The 16,420-nt window shown below is 30.7% G+C and overlaps 5 protein-coding genes across 5 annotated transcripts; 2 read left to right on the forward strand and 3 right to left on the reverse strand.

Annotated features, from left to right (window-relative positions):
* Positions 1-913: 913 nt before the first annotated feature.
* LOC128389740 (cytochrome P450 3A56-like) lies at positions 914-4,360 on the forward strand. Its single transcript, XM_053349369.1, has 3 exons — positions 914-1,143; positions 1,203-1,352; positions 2,881-4,360. Exons 1-3 carry the CDS (start codon positions 1,058-1,060, stop codon positions 4,235-4,237), a joined length of 1,593 nt encoding a protein of 530 aa, XP_053205344.1. The 5' UTR covers positions 914-1,057; the 3' UTR covers positions 4,238-4,360.
* Positions 4,361-5,279: 919 nt separating this feature from the next.
* Positions 5,280-10,653, forward strand: LOC128389708 (uncharacterized). Its single transcript, XM_053349339.1, has 2 exons — positions 5,280-5,687; positions 9,259-10,653. Exons 1-2 carry the CDS (start codon positions 5,295-5,297, stop codon positions 10,651-10,653), a joined length of 1,788 nt encoding a protein of 595 aa, XP_053205314.1. The 5' UTR covers positions 5,280-5,294.
* On the reverse strand, positions 10,532-11,944 carry LOC128389753 (protein tyrosine phosphatase type IVA 2-like). Its single transcript, XM_053349385.1, has 2 exons — positions 11,667-11,944; positions 10,532-11,077 (listed from the first exon to the last, which is right to left on the reverse strand). Exons 1-2 carry the CDS (start codon positions 11,799-11,801, stop codon positions 10,667-10,669), a joined length of 546 nt encoding a protein of 181 aa, XP_053205360.1. The 5' UTR covers positions 11,802-11,944; the 3' UTR covers positions 10,532-10,666.
* Positions 11,945-12,907: 963 nt separating this feature from the next.
* On the reverse strand, positions 12,908-14,948 carry LOC128389747 (nuclear inhibitor of protein phosphatase 1-like). The gene is made up of 5 exons (XM_053349380.1): positions 14,790-14,948; positions 14,660-14,720; positions 14,218-14,371; positions 13,752-13,966; positions 12,908-13,665 (listed from the first exon to the last, which is right to left on the reverse strand). The coding sequence occupies exons 1-5, from the start codon at positions 14,843-14,845 to the stop codon at positions 13,132-13,134; spliced, it is 1,020 nt and encodes a 339-aa protein (XP_053205355.1). The 5' UTR covers positions 14,846-14,948; the 3' UTR covers positions 12,908-13,131.
* Positions 14,949-15,553: 605 nt separating this feature from the next.
* Positions 15,554-16,221, reverse strand: LOC128389759 (histone H2B). Its single transcript, XM_053349391.1, has one exon. It carries the CDS (start codon positions 16,119-16,121, stop codon positions 15,747-15,749), a length of 375 nt encoding a protein of 124 aa, XP_053205366.1. The 5' UTR covers positions 16,122-16,221; the 3' UTR covers positions 15,554-15,746.
* Between the last annotated feature and the right edge of the window lie 199 nt (positions 16,222-16,420).

The raw sequence follows: 16,420 nt of genomic DNA on the forward strand, positions 1-16,420 counted from the left end.
CCGTGGTTCAAATATACTGATTGTTACAAAATTTTCGAAGCTCATTTTCATGGTCAAATCAGTATTTATGTCCGAAATCGCGATTCTGTACAACTCATAACGGAAAAATCTGAGAACTTTCGTGAATTTTTACTATCTTATGAATAAATTTATCAATGAATAATCTTAATTATGACCATGATAAGCTCAGTTATATTAGATAATAGGCCGAAATGACTAACACTGGAATGGAGACTTGTCCTGAATCACTCATTCAGTTTTGCAGGCCACTTCTCGCAAATCCCTTAGCCTAGAAAAAAGAGTCGAGTGTTTTGGGCTCAGCATGGAAATAACTTTCTTAAAATTGATGAAAACATCAAAAGTTCATGAGAATTTATGTCATTTTCTGTCACCCGATATTTTCTATGCAGAGATGAGCTTATCAAGTGTAATCAAGTCGTTCTCTAAACGTGACAATTAGAGTTGTTTACAATACCTGATGCATTAATATTATGATAAAACAATGCCAATTAAACTAGTTCATCTCTGTTCAGAATTGAGATGGAAACAATTATTAGATTAATAGATTAAGTTTGATGAAATTTTCGCAAAATTAATTGTACGAATTTATAAGTATATTTGCTTTTTAATTGTTAAAATTTAGTCATGATTATTGAAAAATAAGATTACAAGACGAAGAGTGTAAATTACTGAGGGTGGGGAATCGAGTCTAAGCACGGAAAGAATTGAGTGAGCGAGGGCAAGAGAGAGAGAGAGAGTGAGTGAGTGAGTGAGAAAATAATCATAGGTGATAGAAAGCTAATTAAATTGCAATTATAGTTTTAATTAATCAGATGATAATATTTTCTTTTTCTCATTTAATCTCGTTATCCGATATTATCGTTGATCTATTTGTATATAAAAGTCGAAAAATTTAATTGTTATTCGTTATTCACCTTTGAGAACGTTTGAATTTCACATTAATCAAGTTCCATTCAGATTAATCATCAATCGAAAAGTTGATTAGTTAATTTATTTAGTTTATTTTATTCCTATTTTCTATTTTACGTATTCCAAAATGTTTCCAGTCACTTTACCAGAATTTATTGAACTTTTTTCAAATCCATCAGTGTTTTTCATCGGGTTCATCATCTCTTGTATCATGTAAGTGATAAATTATGTTTTCTCTTACAATTACTCAACAATTTCTCATTCACAATTAGTTATAATGGTTGGAAGACAAGCTATTGGTATCGCAACGGTATTCCAGGGCCGAAGCCCCTTCCTTTAGTTGGTAATGTTCTAGACATTATGTTCAAATCAAGTTTCGAGAATGAATTAGATTATGTTAAACGTTATGGTAAAATCGTTGGGTAAGTTATTTAAATGTATCTTCTAATTAGATTGGGTATACATCAAGTACTATTAATACCTAAGTTGGACTTAATTTATTCAATTATCAGTGTCATGATGAACTGCCATAGAAAATAAGACCGAATTAGATTTTGAACATTCGTCTCTTTGGAAACAAAAAATTAAATCCTAATCCCGTTTACTTTTTCAATTCGTTTGCAAAGTTAATATTTTACCGTTAGAAAGTTAATTTTACCAGAAAACTTTCCTTGGAATTTTAAAAATTGAGATGATCAAGTTAATTTTCTCAATTTTTTCTGCAATTACCTCATGCAAATGAAATATTTCACATATTTCACATATCAATCACTGAAAAGGTAGTTTCCTTATCGACAATCAGCCAATCCCTTAAACAATCAAATTTTTTAAAAATGATTAAATAATTAGATGAGACACGAATCTATTAATAGACAAGTTTGAATGCACTTAGAATCATTATCAATTATAATCGAGCTACAATTAAAATATTACCAAAATCTTATATTTCTTGTATTTGTATTGATATTTGCCAACCTATTGATAAACATTAAAAAACATTTCCAAAAAAGTATCAACAATTAACAGTTACATTCAGTTGGATTAATCTATATATTTAATATCTTTATGAGTATTGTTTACAATTAAGTAAACAATTAATTGAAACGTTCAACTTTATGTTTCCTGCAAACAATTTCAGTTCAGTTCATAGTTTCAGACTAATATTATTGAACTTAATTAGAGGAAATCTGATTAGCATTATTGTTATAGTTGATAAGAACAATTTGAGATAAAGGTTTTCTATAGTTGGACAATTGTAGTGATTCTATTTGCAAAGACTTGAGGAAACTTATGATAAATAGAAACAAGAAACGTAATTGATTAGGGACTTTTTTTACTGTTATGTCCAAAGGTTATTCCTCGTGTTATCTAATGATCGCACCTAAAATGAGGGTAACTTATTTAATTGTTCTGGCATCGATTAGATGAAACTTGTAATTTGCCACAATTTCATGTAACCTGTAATCGAAAGATTGTCATGATTATTGACTTATTAGGGACTTTTTTCTCTAGAACTTCATATTCTGAGCATAGAGTTTTGGAATTTGAAAGTTTTAAACTTCTCTCGAAAATTATATCCAATGGAAAGACATGAAAACAGTCCTAACATGTAGTGGAACAAAGTTTAAGAAAAAGTTCGATCACAGGTTATCGAAGTTAAGTTAGGATTTTTCGTGTTTTAGAAAAGTTCTCATCTTTAGTTATTATCGATGGTAAGTTTCGATTAGAATAAAAGTTTTACAACACTTGAATAAAGGTCGAACACGATTCGTAAAGTTTCAATGGTCAATGAGAATTAGTAACTGTTACTTTGAGCTTTATATTGATAGTTAAATCGGGATTAAATGGTCAGTGAAAAGTTATCATTGATTGATGAATAATTAATTTGTCTAACATTAATGATTGGTTAAAGTAAAATATGATCAAATTTACCGTTATTTTTATTCACAGAGTTTATCATGGAACACAGCCTAATTTATTGATTGCTGATCCAGAGTTGATTAAGCAAATAACTGTCAAGGAATTTAGCTCATTCCCAGAGAGCTTCAGTTTCACTTATAAAACTCCGGTTGAAGAAAAGTTCCTTAGTAATCTTTATGGAGATGAATGGAAAAGAGTTCGATCCTTATTAACACCAACGTTTACCACTGGGAAATTGAAAAAAGTTTTCGAACTGATCGCAAATTGTACAAGAGAATGTATTGATAATCTCGACAATAATTCGAAAATTTCTAATAGCAAGACTTCAATTATCGATTTGAAACATTTTTGGGGTCGATATAATATGGATGTTACCGCTCGATGTTTTTTCGCTTTGGATCTTAAAGTTTACTCCGATAATCCAGTTGCTCTTACGGCTCAGGCAAAGTTTCACAAATTATTTTCCAGCAACAAGTTCACCGCATTGATTAACATGATCGCCCCCGAATGGTTTGTCAAATTAACGCGATCAGGATTCTTCTCAGTTGAAGGATTAACCTATCTTTCTGAACTTACTCAGGCGATTATCTCTGTTCGTAAATCTAAGTCAATTGGACCGAATGGAACTGAACAAAAGTTCAACGATTTCCTACAATTATTAGTTGAAGCTGAAGAAGAGAACGAGGAAAAAGTTAAACTGGAAGAAGATGAAGATATCGCTAGAAGTGATAATAATAATATTGAAAGAAAACGATTAACAATCGATGAGATTGTTTCGTCCGCTGTTATTTTTCTGATTGCAGGATATGAAACAACTTCGACCTTGTTGACTTGGACTACATATGAACTCGCCCGATATCCAGAGGTACAAGAAAAGTTGTATGAGGAAATAGATTCACTTGATGAGATCAATTATGAAACGATAAACAAATGCGTTTATCTTGAGGCGGTGATCAATGAATCCCTGCGATTACACCCACCGGTCATTCAGTTACCTCGAAAATGTCATTCTGATTATATTATACCTGGAACTGATGGTGCGATCCTACCCAAAGGATCTAGAGCATTTATCTCAATCTATGCCATTCATCATAACCCTGAAAATTATCCCGAACCTCATATATTCAAACCTGAAAGATTTTTACACGAAAATCGTGATTCAATCAAACCCTTTACCTTTTTACCTTTCGGTGCAGGTCCACGTCTCTGTATTGGAATGAGATTTGCCTTAATCAACGCTAAATTAGCACTGGTGATGTTTCTCAAGAATCACAAACTAATTAACAATCAATTTACCACTAAAAAAATCGATTACACTTTCCATACTGGAGTCTTGACAGCGAAAACAATTAATGTTGGAATTGAAAGAAGACTCAATTCAACGTGAAATTTGATCTTTTTTACTCCATTTTTCTTAAATCCATGATCACAATTAATTGTTAACAAGTCAATTTACTCAATTGTTATTGTATTTTCAATTCTAATTTAATTAATAAACATTTATACTTCATCAACAGATTAATTTCATGTAGCATTTGATGTTGCCATCTACCGACTAGTTTAAACACTTTCTGATTAATTTGATCTAAAATTGTTAATAAAATCAACAATTTAATCATGAATTTGATATAAAATTGACTTGATTACTTTAAATTTAATCAAATTTGATTGATGATTAAAACTTTCAGGCAGAAGTTGAACAATTTAATGTTGGTTAATGTTCAATATTGATTGTCAATTAAATTGTGATTTAATAATGATTTTAGTACCAGGAGAAAGATATTGTGTAATTGAATTTGATTTAGTTTAAATTTCATAAGCAATTTAGTTAATCAATGAAATTAAATGGTATCAAAGGGTATGAAACAATTAGCAAATAATGAACAAACAATGTTGATGTTAATGTTGATTGTAAGAGTTAGAAAAACAAATTGTGAAACTGAAAGTAAATCAAAAGGGAAACAACAGTTTATCAAATCAAATTTACTATAATTTAACAATCAACTGATCAAGTTAATTAAGGTGATTTAACCAAAAAAAAAGGGTCAATGATAGTTTATCAAATTAATGGGAGCATAAAAGTGACAGTTGATGACAAAAAGTTATTCAAGCGAATTGGATTAATAATAAGAAAATGATTAACTGACAACAATCGGGAAAAAAGTATCACTTTGATTGTTGACAAAAAGAGGAAAGGAGAACAGAATTAAGTTAATTGTGAAAGGCGAAAAAAGTTAAAGGTAACGACAATCAAGTAAACTACAAACAATTAAGAGTAAAGTGAAGTAGATATGAAATAGTTTGTTAATTTGAATTAACTTGTTACCATCATCTGTTTAGGATTACAATTAGTTTTGATCATCTTGGTGAATCAACTAAATTATTAATCAAATCACAATTATTATTACAATTGTTCATCAATAGTCCATTTGAGTTAACTAATTATGGGACGATTTGAGTTGACAATTAAATCAATGGATTTACTGAGATTACCTGTGATTGCGTTTGGATTAATCTTGATTTTACATCCACAGGATTTACAATTAGTTAATTGTGATCATAAGCCAATTGGTACCAATGGAAGTGAACCAGTGTTCTCACTCGTTGAGACAATTAATAAATTGTCACTTTCATTTCTACCAGAGAAAATTTTATCCACTGAAAATGTGATCTTTTCACCGTTAAGTATCATCATGGGTCTTGGTATGTTAGTTGAAGGTTCAACTGGACCAATTCAGGAACAATTAATTTCATTCTTGACTAATCAACAATTTAAGGATGATAATAAACTTGATCGATCACAATTATTGAAACAATTAAGGAGACAATTTAAAAATGTAAGTAGTCAACTATTTTTTTACCATAGTGATTGTAACTTTTTTATTATTATTTCAAGTGAAAACCTCCGATAATTGTTATGATTAACATTATCTCAATGACTTAATAACTAGTAATTAAATAATAACATCAAACAGTAACAAGTAGTAATCATGATGATTAACTAGTTCTGTTAATCAATAATAATCAATGACTATTGAAAACCATTGAAAAAAAGGGCCGATTGATTAATTGTAATGTTTTTCAATTAAAAACCATCACAATTAACAAGTTTATCCAATAATCTCTTGTTAATCAATTGAATCATTACTATTACTTTGATAATGTACAATAATTATAATCAATTTCCAATGATTAAGAATCAATCTAAAGACTAAAAGATGAAAACAATGAAAACAACAGATAAACAAATGAAAGGTGAACATTAAATTAATCAAATTGATTGAAAGGTTAATCAATTTACGAGAGGAATTAATTTTGTCCATTGAAATGGGTTAACCCAATTTAGATGTTAATCTTTCAATGATATTGATCCATATTGAAAGTGTTATTTCATTCACCATTTTCTCATCAACATGAATGGATCAATCAATGATTGACTTGATAATAATACCAAATGATAATAATGATTATATTTCTTGATTGTTGAGAGAGGGAGAGTTAATCATTGTAACATTACAAGAATATTAAGTTTACATAAGTCTCATCATGAGGTTACCATGGATTTCACTTTGGGTTGGACCTGAAAAACGAGATCATTATCTTCCTGGTAGATGAACATGATTATCTTTATGTTCAGACAATTTCATCAACTCTCAACAATCAGAGTGAAAATCTCATTGGGAATATGAAAATCGAAAATCATTTTCATGATAGAATATCATCTTTTTCATCTTCTTCCTCCCACTTTTTTACTCTACTCATTCATCTTCCTGGAGAGTTTAATCTCATTCTATCAATTTAAATTACTCCTAATTAACTTTAAATCATTTGGTTCAATCAACTGACGATTCATTGTTAATCATCAACCGATTGTAATCAATATTTTTTGAAAAACTTTCTTCTCAATGTTGAGACTGTTTGTTTTTTTTTCTCATTCTTTACTTGATCAATTTGTTGTATTTTGTATGTTCCAGTTAATTGTTGGGTGTCAATTACCTGAGTTTTCATCGTTAACTCTTGATTATTGTCAGTATATAATTTAGATTTTGAAAGTAGTTTATATTGTGTGTGTGTGTGTGAATATAACAATTACATTAAACTATAATTAAAGTTGACAAAAAGGTAAACATGAAGATGAAGGGAAATCTAAATGATTAATTACACCAAGATTTTCATGGTTTTTTTCATTGCTTCATAATCAACTGATTGTAATTTGAATTTTGTCAAAAGTTCATCATCATCACCACCATCATGATGTTTGGTGATTTATTTCATTGAGACTCTACTTTTTTTTTTACTTCTCAACTGTTAATTCATGTTGATTATCAGCTGATTGGGATTAACACTTTTCGAGCCAAAAATGATTAAGTTTTCAATGATGTTGATTAAACTTAAATTGAATAACAATCAAGTGAACTTTAAGTTTCTCTTGTTGATACAATTTCAAGTGATAATCATAAAGCTCAAATAGATACACGAATACACATGATAAAAGTTGATGACGATTTCAAGGGAGAGATTAAGATGATCGAAAAAGTGAAAGAATGATGATGATGAAGTTAAATTAAGATTTTCGAAGGGAATTAATTTACTTTTAGTTAACCTTGTCTTTTCCTCTTCTCTCCTTGGGATCAACCGTTGAGAATTTAGCAAATTGTTTACAATTAACTTGCGTACGCACTTTAAATTGTGATTATCAACAAACCAGAACCCAAATTAGATGCTTATAGTTAACGAGAAGATGATGATGATAATGACGATGAAATAAGATGAGAAAAGATAATAATCAAATTGACAGTTGCAAAGAAAAAGAAACCAAGATGATCAAGTTAATTCTTGTAAGGTTTTAATCATTTGATTATCTTCAACCAGAATTAATTGTTATCATATGTTTATCGGTAAACAATAACAGGTATTGACGAAAATGAGTTGATTGTACTAATCGTTGATTAGTTAATCACAATCAAATAGAGTCTCTAATAACTATCATCATCATCGTGATAATTTATTTTGCCAATTAATAGATGATTAAAATTGATTATCAATTAGCAAAGGTAACAATTAGTAGACTCGAGGAGATACATAATTGACATGAAAAGTTAATCTTACTTTTTTTTGATTGGATTAAATCAAATGACAATGAAAAGAATACAATTAAATCAATTGAATAATTAAACTAATTGTTAATCAATTTACATTTGATGGTATTTGTTATTGTTCAATAAGGTTTGATCTCGCTTTTTGTTTTCATTTAACTAATTAATTAAATTGTAATTTCGAGAGAGTTGATTGATCATTAAGATGATGATGATGATGATCAATAAATCAAATTAGATCAACAAACTGAAAACCTTTGTAAATAATTAATCAGGATGATAAGATGATTACTCAGGTAAAAAAAGGTGGAATAAATTAAGTTGATCAAAAATTAATGAACATTTAGTTTGACAACAATCAGAAATATTAATCATGATTAAATTTTGTTTTTCCATTCATTTATTACCAATGAGATATTTTTATCCAATTATAATACAATTTGTTTATAACAATTAAAAAATGATCAATCTATTTAGGGAGATTATGATTATTTCTGATTAGTTTAGGAAAATTAAATAACAAACATTTAATTTCTTACAATTAACAAATTATTTCATCTAAACTAAGGGATCAAATCATTAACCAAAAATTGGATCTACAAGTTTCCCTCAGGGTGATTAGTTTATATTGATGATAATTAACAATTTACTTTGTTTTTTTTGTTGATTTAATCAAATAGAAAAGAAAAAGAAATCAAATCAATCATTTAATTTGATTGCGATTGATCAAAGAGTAAGATAATTTATATTAATTACTCCTTGTAATTGTGATTCTGTTTATCAAAACAAAATTGATTTGCTGTTGCTGAATGATAATTAATTGTTTACTATAATTAAGTGAGGTCATTGATGTTAATTACTAAATTAAAAATTGGTTGATAATAATTATTATGGTTCCTATTGCTGATCATTATAACAATAAACATTTCTCATTTTAATTTACCTTTGGTACAAAGTTAATTGTTGATGATGACAATTAGTTGACTGATTATTTAGAAACAATTAAATTTGAATATTTTTTAATCTTATTAACTATTGTATTAAATTGATTGTATCCATTGATTTAAATCAATACAATCACATGAGGATGAAATCATAAGATAATAATTTCAACTCATGGTTAATGAGCTTATTTGAAATTAGATAATAATTATGATAATCATCATTAACTAATTGTTATCATCGATCCGCAGGTAATTGAACGAATCATAGACTAATTGTTATCTTTTCTTGTTCCTTTTTGTTTTTTTTTCTTCCATAATTAATTATTGTGTTGATGATCCAAATAATTGTGACCATTCAATTGTTATAGTTGATTGATAAGCCCCGAAGTTTAAATGACCCAATGGTTACCCAGGAAGATGGTGAATGGATTAATGAAATTGTTAATCTTGTCATGGTTACATCAGATTATCGGATTAAAGATGATTACAAGTCAACCCTTGAATCCTCATTTGATGGTTTGGTGGTTAATCGGGATTTTAAGTCTAGTAAAAGCAATTTGGTTGATGAAGTTAATCAATTGGTTGCCAATAAAACAAATAACATGATCAAAAAAGCTTTGGATGGTCCAATTGATCCGAATACAAAGTTACTCATATTAAATGCACTCTCATTTGAAGGAAATTGGGTTCATCCATTTCCAAAGTCACTTATCATTAGAAGGCCTTTCTTTGGAGTCGATATTGTATCTTCATCATCCTCATCATCGACAACAACTATGAAACCAACGTTTCTCTCATCAACTATCTTAAAAGCAAATTTATCGTCAACATCATCATTATCCTTGATTGGATCAAGTGTTAAAAATGTGACATCAGATCGGGTTCCTTTCATGACAACATCATTGAGAACCAATTTTGCTGAAATCAATGAGAAAGACATGAAAATAATTCAACTTGATTATTTTGGTAATGCATCAATGTTCATCTTGTTACCGAATCAAAGGGACTCATTGCGACATTTGGTTAGAAATTTAACTGTACAAGAAATTGATTCCTACATTGGCGGTAGATTGACACAAAGTGACATTGACATTGAGATACCGAAATTTACATTTGAAGTACAATATGATCTGATGGAAAGGTTGGAGGACCTTCGATTATCCATCAGAAGAGCAGATTACACAGGTATAGCGGAGAGGTTTCAAGAAGGAGGAACTAAAGTTGATAATAATGATGGCAACGAGAGCATTGGTAGTGGTGGTCATGGTGTTGTTAGTGCAAGTGATGCTGATGCTGAAGGTGGTGACAATGAAAGTAGTAAGAATAAGAAGAATAAGAAGAGTAAGAATGATAGTAAAGATAATAAGAGTAAGAGTGATATTGTTGATAGCCTTAAACGTAGAGGTGGTGGTGGTGCAAGCGGAGGCGAAAGTAGGAGTAGTAATGATAATATTAGAATTAGTAAAGGAAGTAATAGCAGTAGAAGTAGAAGCAGTAATAGTAGTAATAAAAAGGAGTTGTCAAGAGCACAGGTTCGAGATCAGGGTCATCTTAGCTTGAGTTCAGCGATTCACAAATCTATTATCAAAGTTGATGAGAAAGGTACCAAGGCTGCTGCTTTCACTGGTTTCGGGTTCCATCCTTTGTCAACTGTATCCGGGCAAGCACAATTTATTGCTGACCATCCTTTCCTCTTCTTTATTCGGGATAAATCAAAAGGAGTCAATATCTTCACTGGTGCAGTTAATAAGCTAACTGGTTGATGACAGAATGATTTCAATGCAATAGACACTTATGAGTCTGTCGTAACTTTGTCTTGAGTCGTGACTTAGGACGGTACTCAGCAAGGTAAGATAATTGCCGAGCATTAATAGCTCCCCTTCTCTTTTGACGAATTAAATCAATAGCATCTTCATACTGCATTCCTAATTCAATCAATGCTAATGCCACTAAAACGGGAGCCCTTCCAAGACCGGCAACACAGTGAACTGCAATACAGTTATTAGGATCTTCTCGAAACCTTGTCCTTAACAAGTCAAACCATTGCTCAACCACATGTTGGGGCGGTGGTGATCCATCATCAAATTGCCAATCATGTACATTGATGCCTTCCTTTTCTAATAAATCAGTCCTATAAGTTGGTTCACAGACACGTACAACATCTCGAATATTTCTTTTCTTGAGCTCCTGTTGAAAGATTGAATAAAGAGGAATTACATAGAGGAATAGAAAGAGACAGAAAGAGAGAGACAGAGAGAGAAAGAAAAAAAGAAAGATGAGTGGAAAAGAGATAGAGAGGAACAGGGAAAGGCAGAAAAATAGAGAAAGAAAATGGAAGCAGAGTAAAAATAGATCCCAAATAGATTATGAGGAACGAGAAACAGAAAACAATGGACATGAGAAAATTATATTTCCATGTTGAAGACACACCAAAAAAAAAGGGAAGAGAGAGAAAAAGAAAGAGTATAGAAGAAGAAAATAATTTCCTATGATCTTTTCTTTTTAAACAGGTCAGGGATGAAAAGGGAATGTAAGGAAATGTAAGTTTAGGTTTCAAGTACTTGAAATGATCCTCAGAATAAGGAGAGATGGATTAGTAATAAGAAAAGAGGGCTAAAAGGGAAGAAGAGAAACAAAGATAAGTGAAAAGAATAGAATAAAAATAAGGAAAGGTAGACATCGAAAAAAAATGAACAAGAGACAGAGACAGACAGAGAAAAAGAAAGACAGGGAGGAATGAAAATTAATGAAGAAAAAAAATAAAATGGTTACTTACCTCTATGAAATTGTTTAATGTATTATCAGTTGGCCTATCCATGATCAAGAATCTCATGTCTTTGTAGCTTATGTCCGATGGTCCAGGTCGAACCAAGGGTGAGATAATTGAAGAAATGCTATCTTTCTGCTTCATGGTGAATAGCAGAAAAGAAGGGAAGTTAATTCAATCACAAATTTTGGTGGAAACAAAAAATTATATTTTACTGAGAATTTGATTTCGAGTCAACAATCACATTTAATTCAGCTCAAGTGATTCTCTCAGTGAATCTCTTATCATATCATTTTCAAAGAATCGATGAGAGAAAACACCAGATGGCGTTCGAGTCACATGGAGAGCCACCTGACGGCGTTGGGGAGATTTGATTGAGACAATTTCTATTAATTGTTTCAACAATTAACTAATTGTGTTTCTTGGATGTTCAGCTTTGTCTTGGTCTTTGATTCTTGTTTATCGCTTCATTTTCTATTGGTTTTTATTGTCTTTTCTCTATGTTTTAATCGAATGGTTTTCTATTCTCTCTTTTTCATTTCCTTAGATTTTCCATCTTTCATTTTCCTAATTGCTATCGAAATTGAAGATAATTCTTAATCATTAACAAGTGATTAAGAAGTTGTTAGATGAGATCAAAGATTGGTGATGAAGAAGCCAAGAGGAAAAAGTAAAAATTAAGATAAAGTAATTAACTTTAGGTTGGTGACTTTTTTTCCTTTATCCGATTGTTAATTGTTACATAATTTAATTTTCCTTTGCTTGAGCATCTCTACTGATTAATGTTTCATTTTTCATCATAAATGTGATTTATTGTTGTTAATCTGAGAAGAAACAAATTTAAATGTCTGATAGTCAATGGAATTAGAAAGTTGATTAATCAAATGAAAGGGAAAACAATACCAATTAAATGAGAGGAATTAAATTTCTGATCAGTTACATTATCTGGAGTCAGTCAACTAAAAGCTTTTTCAAAATCTCTGTGGTTGTTGAACAATTAACAATCACTTTATTGATTCAATCAATTGGATTGTTGGTTAGACTCAACCTTGGACACTTTAAAGCAAAGTGTTTATTCAAGGCCGATCAGATCATAGGAGAGAAAAAAAGAGAAAGAATTAAGAGGAAATCTTGATTAATCAAATTATCTTTGACTAGGTTAATGAATGTTTGCTTGATACTCTAATCATTTAGTAGAAAATTTAATGATTAATCATTAGAGTGGAAAGAGGATCAGAGAGTGAAGAGAATTAAATAACTTTTTTTCTGGAAAAATGACCTAAGTTTATTGTCTATCAGAAATAGGAAACAAGGAAGATTAATTTACAAGCCTTTATGAAGATAGTTTCTGATTGGTATTTACACAGAGGAAGAAATTGAATAAGTTAACTGTGATGATTGAACGAAGATTGTACACATGATAAGTTGATGGGTGATTGACTGTTGATTGTTGACTTTTTTTTGCAGTAGTTTTCTAATAGAGAAGTGATGGTTTTCTTCCTGGCCAAGCTTCTTTAACGTATTTCTTTTTATTAGGTACACTTGATTCACCTAAATTGTCATTATGATCAACGGAAACTATTGGTTTATTGACGATAAGTTCAGGAATATGTTCAGGTGATGAAGTGAGATTAACATCAGGAGCTGAATTAGGTAAAGGTATTCCAAGTTTGAAAGAAAGAGAAGGTGAATAAAGTTGATTACGAGAAGATGAATGATGAGATGTTGAAGCGATTTGAGGTTTCAGAATGTGATGAGATTTAACTTCATTTCGATTGATTCCCAATGGTGAATCGAGTTTCATCTTCTTATTTGGAATCACAGTTGTTTGCACCAAATTACGAAATTTACCGACACTTGGATCAACATCTTCTGGATTAATTATCTCTTCTTCTTCTTTGAATCGAACCAAAATAGTTCGAGGACCAGCTCGAAGTTTATCCTCGTTTTCTTTGATTCCCATCATGCTGATTCTCTTGTTTTGCACAGTATTGAATTCAGTCAAGTTCTGAAAAGAAAAGAAAAGAAATGAAAACATAAAAAATGCTCAACTTCTCAAAGTAGGAAGAAAATTTCAAGACAAATATTGCTTACATCCAATTCTAACTCTGAATCTGGTAAATTGTGATGTCCATAGTCGGTATTTTCCACATTCGGATCTCCTTCAAGATTATTTAAGTTACTTGAATTGGGTTTCTCTCGAAGAGAATAATATCTTGTCGAAGCACCAAAATGAAAAGTCGCATTGAGAGGCAATTGAGTCGGTTTATTTGATTCAAGACGAACGGTACCAATGAACGATCCATGGGCTGAAAAGAGAAAAAGTTTCATTAATACTCTGTGAGTTAGAAAGGGGCGAAACTAAAGAGTCTGAATTTACTGTATTCGAAAATCTCTTTAAAAGCACCAAGAGAGAGAGAGAGAGAGAGAGAGAGAGAGAGAGACTAACAAGGAATAATACATTCAAATTCTCAACTAAAACTTTACGATTTCGAAATAAGATTTTAATCGATACATTTCCAGATTTTCATGCCAAATTCATAAACGAAAATAAACTTACTACTACCAAGATCGACAAGAAAAGCTCTATTCAGATGCTTGTGATAAACCAAAGCTGCATGAATACGAGAACAAGATTGATGGTCAATACAAATTTCATTGAGAGTTGGATTTCGCCCGAAATGGTAACATTTTTTTTCATCGATCATCAGTTTCTAAAATGAATAAGGAACAAAAGATTAGAGATTAATTTCATGTATCAAAAGCCAATACCACGAGAACTAAGCTCTTTAATTAGTTCTGTTTTGACCACTTTAGATTAAGACCCTTTTCAAGCTTGAAACAAGAATAAAGATCAAAATAATCTAGCATTAAATCTTGAAATTGATGTAATGTTTTCTATGCATTTCGAAAGGCCCAATAATAGGCCATCGAAAACACCAATTACCAAGGATATGCAGAATGAGAAGAATTAAATACCCAAGGAAAATGTGTCGACTAACCTGAATCAATTTACCATCTTTGTAAACATCCAAATGATAACCTGAAGGAGGTTTTCCTGCCCTGAGGAAAATAAGATGAAATTAATTCACTTGTAAAAAGATCAATGTTTTCATCGGGAAAAAGACTCACCAGTTAGGAACTTGATAATGGCTAGATGTTAATGGAATAACTTCAGTTGTTGACATGCTTTAAATTATCAATTAAACATGATAAATAAAAGTGAAACAATTAAATAAAACCAACTTCAAGTAAAAACAATCATTTCAAATGATAACAAACAAAAAGGTAAACAATCAACCAGAATCTTAAGAAGAAGCGCCAAAATTGAAACAAAGAGAAAATTTAATTTCTAATTTTTGTTTTCTAACCAAATTATAATCAATTTAATTGATTTAAATATTTTGAATGGAACAGTTTAATGGACGAGTCAAGTCACTGCCTAATCATTGAGATGATTTCATTGCTAATTAGCAAATCAAAATTGTTCTTCTTGTGGGACAATCGACTTTGATCAAGACTAAAGATTCAAGCGAATTAATTTTGATCGATCAGAGTAAATATTGAGACAATCTATTGATTCAACAATTCTTGAGTTGACTAACTTATAGAATTTGTAGTAAATTGGCTGATAGAGAAATATTTCGATTGAACCTTTACAAGTATCGAAAACTTGGTTTGTTTGGTTTTCTAAGGCGGCAAACCGAATGTTCCTTTGTTTCTTTGAGCGCTTTTTTCTTTTCCTGTTGACCAATGAAATCGACCTTCAGTTACTTGATTTGATTTACCTTAACTCATGAGGCCTTTGGTCAAACTAAGGAAATTAGGAGATTAACTGTTAGATTTGGAGAATAGATTCCGAGTTTATCAATTAAGAGGAATAATTAGGTTTGAAATTTTTTTTAAGAGAAAAGATTGTCTTAATTTAATAAGATGAAATAAAATTATTCACAATGAGTCAAAAGCTTTGGATATAAAAAAACTCTTTTTCACATATAAGTATTGGCCCTGAAAAGGGCCGTTTTTGGTTATATGAATTTTAGGGGTTACATGGGATGATGATGATGATGATGGTGATGATGGATGAGTTTATTTAGATGAAGTGTATTTGGTGACAGCTTTGGTTCCTTCTGAAACGGCGTGTTTAGCCAATTCACCAGGAAGGAGAAGACGAACAGCAGTTTGAATCTCCCTTGATGTGATGGTTGATCGCTTGTTGTAGTGAGCAAGTCGACTGGCCTCAGCAGCAATTCTCTCGAAAATATCATTAACAAATGAATTCATGATTGACATGGCTTTCGATGAGATTCCAGTGTCAGGATGAACTTGTTTCAACACTTTGTAGATGTAGATGGAGAAAGATTCCTTCCTACGCTTCTTCTTCTTTTTCTTGTCGGTAGCTCGAACAGCTTTTTGGGCCTTACCGGCTTTTTTCACAGCTTTACCTGATGGTTGAGGAGGCATAATTATTAATTAGGAAAAGAAATTGATTTAAAATTAACTAAAGAAATTATCGAGAAATGAAACAATTACAAAGAATTGATAATCAACAAACTTGAGAAGATGTCAAATGAAAAACTTGTCTTTAGTTTTATACTAATTCACCAAGTGTTTAACTCACCACTAACTCAACGAGGACTCACACGCATTCTCATTGGCTCATTTGATAGAAACTCTTTTCTTATTGGTTAGTGAGTTAAACACTTTACACTGTTAGTATATAAAGAAAATTGTTTTGTGTTGATTGTCTCATTTTCAGCTGT

The sequence above is a fragment of the Panonychus citri genome, unplaced genomic scaffold (assembly GCF_014898815.1).
Source record: "Panonychus citri isolate SS breed McGregor unplaced genomic scaffold, ASM1489881v1 Contig00110, whole genome shotgun sequence".
Lineage (NCBI taxonomy): Eukaryota > Metazoa > Arthropoda > Arachnida > Trombidiformes > Tetranychidae > Panonychus > Panonychus citri.